This window comes from Sciurus carolinensis, chromosome 1, assembly GCF_902686445.1.
Source record: "Sciurus carolinensis chromosome 1, mSciCar1.2, whole genome shotgun sequence".
NCBI classification, from domain to species: domain Eukaryota; kingdom Metazoa; phylum Chordata; class Mammalia; order Rodentia; family Sciuridae; genus Sciurus; species Sciurus carolinensis.
The window spans coordinates 106,045,897-106,060,474 of NC_062213.1; the positions used below are offsets into that span (position 1 = coordinate 106,045,897).

At 45.8% G+C, this 14,578-nt stretch overlaps 1 protein-coding gene across 3 annotated transcripts in view; it reads right to left on the reverse strand.

Moving 5' to 3' along the window:
* Vangl1 (VANGL planar cell polarity protein 1) overlaps positions 1–14,578 on the reverse strand; it is a 48,864-nt gene that overhangs the window by 5,876 nt on the left and 28,410 nt on the right. For 2 of the 3 annotated variants that reach the window (XM_047519721.1, XM_047519722.1), the window contains exons 5-8: positions 3,170–3,303; positions 2,062–2,100; positions 1,618–1,750; positions 1,096–1,330 (exon numbers count right to left, since the gene is read on the reverse strand). In XM_047519721.1, coding sequence (XP_047375677.1) covers positions 1,096–1,330; positions 1,618–1,750; positions 2,062–2,100; positions 3,170–3,303 — 541 coding nt within the window. The remainder of the gene's footprint in view (positions 1–1,095; positions 1,331–1,617; positions 1,751–2,061; positions 2,101–3,169; positions 3,304–14,578) is intronic. The other variant, XM_047519723.1, reaches the window with a different exon arrangement.

Below are 14,578 nucleotides of genomic sequence, written 5' to 3' on the forward strand. Positions count from 1 at the left end.
ACAGAACACAAGTGTAGAATAACTTGTGCACAGCCACAAACCAATCTGGTGGTGGGGCCAGAATTGGAAGCCACTGCTCTCTGAAGAGATGGCACATACTACCCTCTAACTCTACTTTGCCTCCTTGTCCACAACCCTCTATCAGATACATGGATGTTTCTTTAATATCTCTAAAAGTATATTAATTCATAACCCAAAAGACCATTCAGTAAAATGAATTCTACAATATCCAAAATGCCTAACAAAGTGATGGCATTATTTTGATCAACAGCAATGGCTATTTTGTTGTCCTTATCATGACAGGTGCTATTTTAAGCACTTTATAGAAATTAACTCTTTCAGCTCCCCAAGTGACTAAATGAGGTAGCTATTACTATTATCTCCAGTTTTCAGGTTAGGAAACTGAGATGCAGAGCCATGTGGCTATTTGCCCAAGGTTGCATAGCTAGCTGAGGAGGAGCCAGGTTAGAATGAGTCAATTCAGCTCCAGCACCCACAGAGTACCCCTGACCACCAATCTAGCCTGTCTCTGGGTAGAAGTTCTTTCCTCTTCTAGGCTCTAGAGGCCTTTGAAAGGCATATTTTTAAAAAAAAAATTATACTGAGGTAATATAAAATAAATGAGAATCACTAATTCTTATCCCTTGGGGTTTTAGAGAAGTCTCTTATTTTATCATTCCTTTTACCTTCTGGATTAGGCTGAGTATCTCTAATCCAAATATTCAAAAGCTAAAATGCTCCAAAACCCAAAACTTTCTGAGCACTGCCACAATGCCACAAGCCTGATGGTCAATATACAGAGACTCTGCTTCATGCACAAAATAATTTAAAATATCACATAAAATTACCTCTAAGCTATGTGTATGAGTTGTTATGAAGCATAAATGACTTTCCTAGTTAGACTTGGGTATTATGCTCAAGATATCTCATTAAGCTCATGTAAATCTTCCAAAATTTGGAGGAAAAAAACCCAAATCTGAAACACTTCTGGTTCCAAGTATTTTAGATAAGGGATACTCAACTAATACCCTAAATTGTGACCCGTCATGTTTGGTGACATATTCGGCTGACAGGAACACCAACTGAACAGCGTACCTTGGGGGTCATGCTATTGGTGATGCAGAAGGCCAGGTGCTGCAGGATGCTCTCCATGCTGTGGTAGTGCTGCTGCCGAGTGGTGCGTAGATACTTCTGCAGTGCCCTGGCCATGGAGGGGAAGATGGCCTGTGCTGCCTCCCTAGGGTCCATCACCTCCCCTGGGGCTTTCTGCTGCTCCTCAGCCTGGAGACGCTGGATATGGATGAAGGCCTCTTCTACTGCCACCACCAGCCTAGAAAATAATGTGACACAGTCAGGGGAGCATCACCTGGCAATCCTCAGAAATGCAAACTTCCAGGTCCCACCCTAAACCTACTGAGTGCATAGTGGTGCCCTCCCCTGTGATCTGTGTTAAGCAGCCTCCTGGTGATGGCTATGAAGTCTAGGAAACATGGGAACCAGGTACACTTCAAGGGCTCATACAGATTGTTTATAAAGAGAAACTTCATTTGGGCAGTATAAAAAGAAAGGGGAAAGAAATCCATAACAAAGGGGCTTGATGTAGGGAGGGCCACATACCTTGCTCTCCGCTTCTTCACCCGCCGTTCATGCTCGGCCTCTTCGTAATACAATTCATTGTGGCTGGAGTCCCTGCGCCGTGCAGCTGCAGCGATCATTGCCCGGGACTGACCTGTGGCGTTGTTACTGGGGCCTTTGGGGAAAGGACGATGAAGAACAGCTTTACTACCAAGGGGAAAGATAACTAGATAACTAGCAGATAACTAGAACTGTGGTCTGCCAGTGCAGTCCACCCGCCCCCAAGAAGCATTCACACAATCCCTAAAAGTAACTTCCCGAGAGGGGGAACAGGACCCTGGCTCCACTTTCACTATGGCCAAGGCATGAGAGCAAGGAAATATAACCCCAATCTGATCAGGGGAAATGGAGAAAGATCTCAGAATGCTCAACACTTGAAACATTGGCCAGAAACAACACCCAGAGTGTGTTGAAGATGTCACTTACCATCTGTTACACAAAGTTTCAGTTTGGCCATAAGGGCAGCTGGGACATCACATTTCAGCAAACAATGAGAGAGAATGAGCGGGATGGGAGAACAAGGACAGACAGAGAAAAAAGAAAGTCAAGGGACATGAGACACTGGTCACACACAGGAAGACAAGCTAAGCTGGAACGTCATGGCAGCCACGTTTACAAAAAATACCAATGCTTAAGGACATGCAAAATGACCCCTCTATTAATTCAAACTTAGAACCATCTCGTTCTCTAACCGCTGACCATGAATTTATCAGAAAGACAAGGCAGATTTCAGGCTTTGTTATATGGCTTACTTGGCTGGTGACTTGGTTTCACTAATGAGAGCCTATCTAAGTTTTTAGATCACAGGGATTAAATTACCAGACCTTTAGGATTTACCAGGAAGCTCATATTTCATATTACTCCCCCCCCAAAAGTAAGGGGGGAGAGATATTGCCACTAAAAATTGATATATATAAATCAGTTCACTTGTTGGCAGCATAATCCTCCTCTAGAGTTTGCAACGATCTTGCCCTGACCCAAGGTGCCCTGCAAGAAATGACACTGTGTCTTGTTTCTTCACTTAACCATCTGATATCCTGAAACACAACTTGGACTTCCCCAGCCTGGCTACCAACCTCCTGCCACCCACCTCCTAGCCAGGACTAAGAAATGTTCCCTAAGCATTTCACCAGGTGCCTGAATCACTGAGATTTCTAATCTGAATGGATTTGGAAGCTTTCTGAGTCTTTGAATAACTTATTCAAATTTTGAAAAGTTGCCCTTTCCTAACGGCCTTTAATATAAAGTATTCCCAGCAGGAGGCAGGAAACACACTGCTGTTGTTTTCAATCATAAAATCACAAAATGAATAAACTTCCCACATAGGTAGACAGTAAATCAACATTCCTCTGCAAATGTTTGCCTACATTAAAAAAAAAAAAAAAAAAAAAAAAAGAAAGAAATTGTTCTGGAATGAGAAAGTACACAAGGTAAGCACAAAGAGAAGGTAGAATCAAATGTACCATGACGTTTAAACTATACAATCACCCAACTGTGGCCCTGCGTGCACCAGATGGTGTTTCCAAGTACGTACCATCTACGTTGTAGACTTTAAGCCCGGCCATGTGCTTGGCTGCTCGGAATTTGGAGGCTGTTAGGAGGTTTGGGTTATAGATGGTGAAATCTTTGTAGTAATTTTCCAGAACCACCAAAGCTGCTCGCTGGATACTGCAAAAAGAAGGTGAAATTAATAGGAAGGCTTTTCAAGGGATAAGCAGGCCCTCAGTGAAAAATCCTCTTTCTGAGTCAGGTTAAGTCACAAAACATCAAGGATAATTTCCCTCCAGAGTCGGATGAGTTTCACACACCCTGTGCCTCCAGGATGAGAATTGAAAGGCCAAACTAAGTCTAATTGACATATGGCTTCCTTGTCTTTTCCCAGGCTGTGTGACTAGCTGTATTCTGTCTGGTCAACAGTTGGAAGAGGAAGAAGTGACAAACTGTAACTGACGTTTAGACTTGGGTTGCATAGAAATTTTCTTATTTTTTCTGGGTTTACAACAAAGGAAACTGAGGATCCCCAAAAGGGCAAGAGACGTACTGATGGTAACAGAGCTCAGGAGCAAAAGAACAAGTACAGATTCAGGTTTCTGAGGACCTAGTTGAGTATTTTGTCTCATACAGCACACTGCCCCTGGGAGTAAGGAAACCTGGGGTTTAGGTCTATACAGATCAGAACAATGGCAGTCACATAGTGCAGAGCCCACTTAAAAGAAGGTGTCACCTGAGATCATTTGAGATTTATGGTCCACAAGGCTTCCTGTCCCTTGAACTGCTGTCTCTGGCTCTCCACAGAGGGTATGAAGAGGAGGGGGCCATCTCTGTCCCAGTGCCCAAGGTCTCTAAGCTTTTATCTGCTTGGATCATGAGTGAGCCACAGAGAAGCAGGAGACAGGTAATGTCCAGAGGTAGGCATGAAGATGAGGGAGGGCACCCATACTCAGTAATGAGCAGGGGCGACACAAAAACACACTCCTGTTGCCAGATGCAGGATAAACATGACCTTGAAGTGCAGCTTGCAAAGATAAAACAAAGAGGTTTACATACCCCATTTTACTTGGACCATTTGATCATTCAAGGTACGAACACTAAAGTTAGAAAATTTAGGATCTGCAAAAGAGCATGCATCTGACACACAGGAGAGCTGGGATTCTGATGCAGATTCACAAACCTCCTACGTGGGCTCTTTCTGCTATAAGATGTAGCCCCTAAGCACGTGTGTCCTAACATCTGCAGAACTCTAAGCCCTTCACCAAACATCAGGGTACTAAATACCACAACTATATTTTTGTCTTGCCCTTTTGATTCTCATCTCTAGTACTCTGCTGAGTGATGGTCTTATGAGGATAATTTACAATAGCCAGAGCACCTGGAGGGCTGCCTTCAATTCCTGGATGACCAAGCTGCATTCCAACACTCTCAGGGTAGCTCAGGGATCTTCACTTCACACCAAAACAATGAGGTCCCTATCCTACCAGCTGGAAAGCCAGCAAACTTCCCTGTCCCCTTGGGGGCTCTGCTTTAAGAGTTTAACACAGAGCCTAAAGATGATCTAGAAATCAGTCAGCTAACCTCCTTGAGAGGGCAATGTTATCTTAATTATATCCTCAGCAGTGCCTCAGTGATCTGCATTCAGTTGGTGCTTAATAATACACATAGACACACACACACACAAGAGTCATGCAAACCAATGGAACGCTGTCAGAGGAAATTTGGTGAGATCAACTTTGTGTTTTGGAAATCTAAGATTCCTAAAAGCCAATTCCTATTTTGAAAGTCCTAGTCATCCCATCATTCGGTCAGTCACTCACCACTTTGGAGGCAGGGCAGGGGTACTGGGGATTGAACCCAGGGTGCCTAATCACTGAGCCACATCCCCAGCCCCATTTGTTTAGAGACAGGGTCTCTCAAGTTGTTTAGAGCCTCACTAAGTTGCTATGGCTGGCCTCAAACTTGAGATTCTTCTGCCTCCACCTCCTGAGTTGCTGGAATTACAGGCATGCGTCACTATGCCCAGCTCACTCGCCATTCTCACACTTAGGTAACTGCACCTGCCAGTGCTGGGACTACAAGGGTAGATGGAAGGAGCTTCTCCTTAGACAGGTGCATGGAATGTGGCAATGTGGCAATGAGCATGCTATCATTCTGGAATGCGTGGGGACTGAAGCAGCACAAGAAAGAGCTTCAAAACCTCCCAGGGCATTGTCTCCCAGGACAATGAGGGTGCAAAAACAGCTTTCCTGGGGAAGCGGTCCTTGAGCTGAGTTTTGTGTCATTATGGATTTTTGTGCAGAAGTCCACCCTGCTTGCTCTGAGCTCTTGGTGGGTCTCCAGTTCACTGTGGTCCCACCCTTCTTCCTGACCCTCGGCCTGTGGCATTCTCCCCAGAAGGGCAAGTACTTCTCCATGCCTACTGCACCCAGAGGTTTACCATGGCCCCTCCCTGGGTAGTGCACGCGCATACTCCATCCCCTTGCACCCCTAGGCTTTTCACTCCTGGCCCTGCCCCTATGCTGATTTTCCAGAGTCTTTGGGCTTTTGGGAAACAGGAAGCTCTTCTGCACAGAAATGAGCCTTGGTCACACAAACAGATACTGGGGATCAAGCTATTTCATCCCAGGCCCCTACAATGACACAGAACTAGGTGCTAGGATTCTAGCAGAAAATTATTTCCCTGATCAAAATTTTCAAATTAAAAGGCCATTTTAAAGGTTTTCCTGAGGCTTAGTGTCAAAGTAAATTCTCCAGTGGTTATGGGTTTTGCATTTCTATTCAGCAAGGCCACAAGGAGGAGCCCAGGGAATCCCACTAAGTCAGGCTGTAAGGGAATAGCTGCGATTTGCAATACCACCATCCCATGACCACAGACAAGAGCCTTGCACTGCCTGGGGAACTGACTTCTGTCCCTGTTCTGCTCCAGCAGGACCTTCCATCCTGCAGCCTTCCAGCAGACACCCTCCAAACTGGGGCAAGTCTACTGTCCCTGGCAGCACACTGTGGAGCAAAGCCTTAGGCATCCCCTGGAAAGTGCACAGGGATGGGACAAGTACCGTCTGACACAGACCCAATGTTAAAGCATGGGTCTCAGTCTCCCCAAGCCCTAGATCCTCTGCTCTGAAAAACCACACAAGGGGAGAAGTGCAGGCATCCTCCTCTCCCTCCTGCACTTCCTCAGAATGACTCAGAGACAGCAGTGGACCTGGCTGGCTGCCCAAACTGACAAGCTAAGGCCGGCACTGAAGGACTGGCAGCGCCAAGCTCATAGATGCCTCCAAGAGCTGGGCACACTCTCACCTACAGAGAATGGTCTGTCTGACACTCGACAAATCCAGCAATATTAGGGAATGAGAACTTCCACAGAACTAAAGATAATACTTCACCAATGTGCCCAATAAAAAAAAAATTGTGATCTTTAGGATTAAAATCCAGTGTGCCACCCTTCACATGTTTAGAGAATAAACCACAAAATACACAATTTAAGTGTTGTTGAGTCTCAGGAAGATGATTGGGTGACTTTGTCACTGAGCTGCATTGTGTTCATCACACAATGAAGATGGGGGTCCAACAGCAGGCAGAGGCTACCTGTCCCCATGCTCTGTGCCCCAGGCTACAGTCTGAATGCCAATGTTCTTTGGTATATGCTTTTTTCTATGTTCTCCCTTACCAAAGGTACCAAAGTCACTCCAGTTGCTGTGCCCTGGCACTGGCCTCAGTCACAGCCCACAAGGCCAGGAAGCAGGCAGCACCTACTTCCTCAGCCAGCAGCAGGGCTCAGGATTCTCTATTCCTCTGCCTCCTCCAAACATGGTACGGCAGAGGATGAGAGCAGGCCAACTTCTTTCAGGGAGTCTTTTCACACTTTCTAGTCCCCCCTGGGCTAAACTCCTACCATCCCCAGCCACCACCACTCATGACCTGTGACATTCCCCAGGGAGTCAAGTATGCTAGCCTCACCTCTTCAACAGCTGTCTGCAGAAGTCCCTCACCCATAAGGGATATTGCCTTTGATTTTTCCATGGGACACAATAGTTGTTTCCTGAAACCCTAGAATTCCCAAAGGTCTAGCATCAGTCCTAAGAATACATTTCATAAAAACCATAGAATTTCAGAGACAGAAAAGGCCTCAAAGATGAACAAAGGCATATCCTTCAACTAATCCCAATCTTGAGACCAGGTCATCTCTGGGGAAGGAGAGAGCCGAGAAAAATCAAGTTGGTGAGAAATTGCTGCCAGAGACAAAAGGCAGTGACCTGGCTCAATAGTCCCCATGCAGGCCTGAACTACAGTCAGGTGGAGCCAGACTGTGGAAATGACTCCATCAAGCCTAAAGCAAGAATCCTTCTCCCAAGAGAGCGGACCCTGAGCTCAATCATGGAGAACCCAGAGTTCAATCAATACTACTTGCCAATATATCCTCCTCTGCCATTCTCCAAGGAAGTACACCTTCTCAGACCACACACATTTGTGGAAAATAGCATGCAGAGCATGCCTAGTCATAGCAGAAATTCAGTTGACACCTACATGTAAAAATACAAACACAGAACCCCAGATACATATATGAAAAGACAACATGGATGATGGCACACACAAGACCGAAGAGGTTGGTGGTGTCATCGGTAGAAAGGAAGCTCCTTTGCTGGGCTGAGGCCAAAACTGGAACACATCAAGGGATGGGATGAGGCATTAAGGGGTCAGTGCAAATGCCTGAAGGAATCTGACAGCTATGTCTTCACTTAAAACTCACTGTTGACCAGTTTGCCTTACTGGTCTACTTTCTTTTACTTTTTTAAAAAATTTGTTCTAATTAGTTATATATGACAGTAGAATGTATTTTGACATATTATACATATGGAGAGTATAACTTCTCATTCTTCTGGTTGTACATGATGTAAATTACACTGGTCAAACTGTGGAATATATACACTAGGGAATATTACTCAGTCTTAAGAATGAAATTATGGCATTGGCAAGTTACACATAGGCTTGCAAGTAAATGGATGGAGTTGGAGAATATCATGCTAAGCAAAGTAAGCCAATCCCCAAAACACCAAAGGTCAAAAATTTTCTCTGAAAAGTGGAATCTGATCCATAATGGGGGTGGGGCAAGGGAAGAATGGAGGAACTTTAAATTGAGCAGAGGAGAGTGAGAGAAGGGGAGAGGGATGGGGGAGTTGGTGGAATGAGACAGACATTATTACCCTATGTACATGTATGATTGCACAAATGGTGTGACTATGTATCATGTACAACCAGAGAAATGAAAAGATGTGCTCCATTTGTGTACAATAAGTCAAAATACATTCTGCTGTCATGTATGACTAATTAGGACCAAACAAATGGAAAAAAGAATTACAGTGGTCTTGTATTCATACATGCACATAGGATAGTAAAGTCCGATTCGATTCATTCTACTATCTTTCCTATTCCCATTCTCCTCCTTTCCCTTCATTCCCCTTTGTCTAATCCAAAGTACTTCTATTCTTCCCTATCATACCCCCATTGTGAGTTAGCACTCAAATATCAGAGAAACCATTCAGTCTCTGTTTTTTTGGGATAGGGTGCCCTGTAACAGATGAATAAAGAAAATGTAGTATATATATACACAATAGAATATTACTCAGTCATAAAGAAGAATGAAATTATGGCATTTGCCAGTAAATGGCCTATTTTCTTTGCAGAACAAAGAAAGTGGAATATGAAAGGATATGGATTTTTGTATCTATATAACCATAACCCTTCCAGTGTTGATGACTGTTACACTAACTAACCAACCACAGTGGTGACAGGGAAGAGGCTCACCTTTGAACCAGACCTGGAGAGAAGCAAGCACCTGGAAGGACAGTTCAAATTGTAGCTCATAAAATCTGAAAGATCTATCTGTGGGAGATAAATTCCTAAGAAAACAAGCACACACAGACACACACACACACACACACACACACGCACACACGTTTCACATACCTGTACCTTCCCCTGCCTCCCCAAAGCTCTGACCCTACTTGAGTGCTGGTACAGACAATGGAAGGAATGGTGCAGATAACGACAAGACTGGCTCGTTCACCTATTCTTTGAACTTAAAAAAAGTTATTAATTTCTCCAAACCTCAGATTCTTCACCAGCAGGACAGGAACAGTAACCCTGACTACCCTCCTATGCTATAGTAAATGGGCTCCAAAATATTCACTGGTATAAAATATATTCCCAAAAGGCTAATGAAATGATGGGGACAGGACAACACAGCTGGATATTCTAGTGAGAGATGACAGGATCCAAGTGTACCAGACACTGGTTATGGCTGGCATCAGCATGGAGCAGTGTTCATGAGCTTAATTATTACTAGGGAATTCTGAATTCTAGTACTTCCCAAGACTTCAAATTTAATTGGCATTTAAACCAGGAAAATACTGGAGGCTTGGGAGTTCACCATCTATTTTCCTGCTTCCTAAAGAAGAGCTGCTTACCTAATTTAGGTTTGTTCTAAACATTAAGTAAGATAATATATTTTAAAGTGCTTGGCCCAAAGTAAATGCCTCATAAATGGTCACCATCATAAGCTAATAAGTCATCGTAAGTCATGGAGGCTGATCTGTTCCCCATATACACCTGCATCAACCTTGCCACCGAAGCCCCACTGGCAAGGGACTGCCACAGGACATGAGCCATGGTGGGTCCTTCTGCATGGTTTTCCTTAGGAACAGGGACCATAAAGTTAGGTTACTCTTTGTTTCAGTATTTCCTCTCAACTCTAAGCCTCCTGGAAATAGAAAACTACCTACAGGGAGACGTCCATGGTACACAAGGTTGAAATAGCACTGATCTTTGAGTCAGAAGGTCTGGATTCCAGACCTGATCTTGCTATACTACAACCTTATAGAAATCATTTCCCTTTCTTGGTCTCTGATGGAGAGAGAGTATCAACCACTGCATGTGGTTATTGAAAAGAGCAAATACAATCATGCCAGTGAAAGCATTTATAACTTCATAAAGCAGTATACAAATACAAAATGCTATCGTATTACTAATAATGAGCATGAGCATTGTGTAACAGGAATGGGGCTGGTTGGTTGGCAGTGCCTGGGCATAAAAGCACCATCCAGCTTCTACTTATTTTGAGTCACTGTTGTGGTCTGGATCTTAAGTGGATCCCAAAGGCCAGTGTTAAAGGCTTGGTCACCAACCTGTGATGTTACTGGGACTTGTGAAAACCTATAAGAGGAGTGGCCTAGTGGAAGGAAGTTAGGTCACTGGAGCATGTCCTTGCTGGGGAACTTGGGACACCAGCCCCTTCCTATCTGACTCTGCTTCCTGGTTGCCATGAGGTGAGCAGCTTTGCTCTGTCTGCCACATGCTCCCTGCCATGTTTCACCTCACCTTGGGTCCAAAGGAATGGGACCAAATGACCAAGGCGTGAAACTGAGAGCTAAAATCTACCTTTTCTCCTTACAAGTTGATGATCTCCGGTATTTTGTCACAGAATTCACAGAAATAGAGGGAATCTTAGTTTACCCAGAGAGTCAAGAATTGAGGATACTGGAGTCCATCAGGTTCAATCTCCTAATCCCGCTGTATACCAAGCTTACTGATAACACCTTGGACAACATCCTGCCTCGGACTGAAAACAACGTTCTCTGTCGCACGGATCTAAAGTACTCTTTCTTCTGTTGGTCTACCCACCACTTCCTCTGGGCCCAAGTCCCTTTCTTGTTAAAGTCCATCAGATACTTGAAGGTAATCACTATGGCCATAAATCATCCCCTTTTAACCCCTTTATTTTGCAGATAAAGGCACCCAGGCCTAGATCAGTGGGTGTCCACACACACGTAAATGCACCTGTAGATAAACACATACACACACCCACACCCACAGGGTTCCTGGGAACTATAGCCTATTCGTTCGCTTTTTCCTGGACTTTACTACGGCCTTTGCAATCAAATTAGCACACGTTATTAAAATCAGAAATTAGCACTGAGCTTTGGAGCTCATCCAGGATGAAGCCCTCACACTGCACAGCCTCCAACTTCTCCCCGAGCAGGGAGAAGAGGAGAGGACAGGGCCAAGTGGAAAAGCCCTTTCAAGCTTTAGCCACTTCTTAAACATTAACTAGATCCCCTTAGCTCTGTTAAAAATAGCTCTCTTCATGTGTGGAAAACGTGAAAACCCGTCTTGCGTGCTAACGCTCCACATCAATGCCAGGCCATTATTCTGATTACCTAGGTATGTGCTGATGGGAAAAGCACCAAACAGTTTCTTATCACACGGTAAAATCTAGAAAGACTTCCTTTTAGGGTATGTAGTCATTATCCTGTGAGCCAACTAAGGATGCTGACATTCAGAAAAACCCTAATAACCAGTCTCTCCTGCTCCATCCCAAGCAATTATGAATTATGAGCACCTGCTAGGTCCCAAGTACTGAGATACGGATGTGAGTCAGACCTTCAAAAAGGTTTCCACTCCAATCAGTGGTGACAACCACCCAAGCAGTAAGTACAATCAAGAGATTCAGAGGCTGTGGCAGGACATGTGTGTGGGGAGGAGAAGGAAGGGGGGTTTTAGCTGATGTCCACGCAGGAGGCAGAGTAGAGTTCCTCCGTTAAGTCTGAAGAGATGAACTGTGTGGACCACAGGCTAGGAGGCAAATTCCAGGCAGAGGAAGCGGTGTGAGCAGAAGCAGGGTTAAGCAGCCGGGACATCTACAATGGGAGCGGTGGGGTCAAAGTTCAGTCACAGGACAGCTTTGAGAAACCTATCACAGGGAAGTGTCTTATCCACCCAGGGCCTCAGAATGTGACCTTATTTGGTAATAGATGTTATTATAATTAATTAAAGTAGGGTCATATCGGTGTGGTTAGAAGAAAAGAGGACACACGGGGAGAAGGAAGCAGAGCCTACAGTGATGCTGCTGCAGGTCAGCAACACCAAGGGCAGTCAGTAGCCACTGGGAGCTTGGAAGAAGCACGTCAGGATTCTTCCTGAGACTCCTCAGAGGGAACATGGACCAGCCAACAGCTAGATTTCACATTTCTGAGAAACCGAGAGAGGAAACTGTTTTAAGACATCCATTGGTGGTAATTTATTATGTTAGCCTCAGGAAGCTAATACACGTATATTTACGGAAAGAGGAATGGAAGCAGGTAGAGGGGAAGAATGGGCTAAATCACTACCCACTTAGGCTCTGAACAAATGCAAAGGTGAGAAAGGATAAGGCATGAGACAGTGGGACAGAGTGTGGGCAGGTGAGAGAGTGGGCAGCGGGAAGCCCAAGCACACCAATGCCAAAGGCTGCCTGGATACTAAGCCACTGTCTCCTACCCTTTACAGTGTGCCTGCTCTGGTAGCTGTACATTAGTGCCCAAACCTAGGTCTTAGAACACGCTAAAATTCAGGACCCTGACTTAAAAGTTAATTCAGCTTTTTGTGAAAGTCCCCAGCCAGGGCAAGATAGCCAGTACCCTATGGTTACCTATCTACAACTTCTCCCCAGAAAAGTCTATGAAAGCTGAGTCTACCTGCATGCCTGGGCTTCACTGCTCCCCAGACATGAAGTCAAACTGACAGTTGAGGACCCCTTGTAGAAATATTCCTCCAAGTCCCAGAGAAGCAAATATAATTAGCCCCTGAGTGCTGCTGCCTCTGCTGACAACCAGACACATGAGTGTTTACGTCTCCTGACCCTCTGCCTTTTAATTAAAATGTTAGTCTTGCAGCTGCTTCTGGGAAGTCAGCATACCCCAGTCTCACACAGATAACAGGCAATGATCACCTTAGAACTTGAGGGGACAAACTGCAACTGGCTCATTTACTGACCTGGGAGAAAGGTTAGGTTTTCTGGGACTCTGTCAGGACACAGCAAGCAGGACACGCTGCTTGAGATCTTCAGACAGCAGGCACAATGCCTATCCCGAGAAAGGATGCACATCAATGGCTCCGTCCAGCAAGCAAGGCCTGCAGGAAGCCCCTTATCCTGGCTACCTGGGTTCATAGGTGCCCCAGGCCTGCAAGCTTCTCAGGCAGGTGGAAGTTTTAACAACCAGGTTCTTTGAATCAACAATTGCAAGCTGGAAAGTGTGCAGGTCTCTGCTCTGAACATCAGGTTGTACACAAGCCTTGCAAAGCATCCCCTCTGGAAAAACAGCAAGCAGAGTGGAAGCCTGAGCTACCTCATCCCAGAGCTTGAAGGGGGGAGAATCAACAGAACTTAGTCATCATGGAATGGCCTCCAAGTGTGGGCTGGGGACACCCATGGCACTGCTCCATACTCTTTATTGTCCCCATTTAAACTTTCTGATGATATAGTATAGCCCTGGAAAATACTCACTTTAATACTAGTAAAATCACACCCAAAGCATGTGCAGGGGTGACCACTCTTTCCACAGTGGGAGCAGTCTGTGAGAAAACCTGTTTCTGTGGGTCTCAGGAACGAAACAACACAAAGCTGTCATGATCCCACCATGGGTACTGAGTGAGGTGACAGCCCTGTTGAGCAGACATCCTCCTCCTGAGCAGCTCTAGTTACCCTTCCCACAGCACAGAGATGCCAGAGCCCTGCTCCACTCAGTACCTAGGAGACACATCCCCACAGGTGGCAGGCTTGGCTCTGCCTTGGTCTGCTTGGCAGGCTGGCTTGCAGGCCTCAGCACAGACCCTGCCACACTGCCACCTCCCTGCATGGTCCAGCCTGGACCGTGCCTTCCACCTGGGATGGGAACTCAGCTTTCTCAGTGTCTTAAATTACTGTGCTGAATCACACCAAGATAAACAGCAGAGATCCAAGGATCAAAGATAAGCGTCTGCTCAGAGTGCTCTAACAAGTCTATCTAGATACAGACTAAGAGCACCTCCCAGATCCACGTGGGTGTTCAGTTGGCCTCACTTTCCTACCTTACCTTCCTCAACTTTAGCACCTCTGGTCCTGGAAGACTGCAGGGACACAGGTGACAGGTCCAGAGTTGGAGGACCACCAACCTGCTCAATTGGATCTCAGCTCACAGAGACAGGGCCAAGCCAGAACCAGAGCAGAGCTGGGTGGCAGCCTGACAGGACAGGGAATGGAGGCCCCAGGCCATCAGCCTTCCTGAGTGTCAGCAGCCCACCATGCACAGTGTCACATCACACCCACTGATCTGTGGGTCAGTGTGTGCAGCCTGGGCCCTGCCTGTGGAGAAAGTCCTTGAGGGAAAGAGCAGCATCTGGTTCAGGGACACGACCATCTGCCCCCAGGAGGGCCATCTACACCAGCTTCCCCTTCAAGGGCAGCCATGCTCCATGGAGGTGAGTCCTCCAGGCCTTAGCGCGCAGAGGAAGCAGATGCCATGAGTGCGACAAGCCATCTAGCTGTGGCCACTGCCAGTAAGCAGCTATATAAACACAGGGCTTCAGTGTCCAGCACCTTACACGCTCATTAAAGCCACTTTCAAACAGGCACCACAGCACCAAACCACAAACG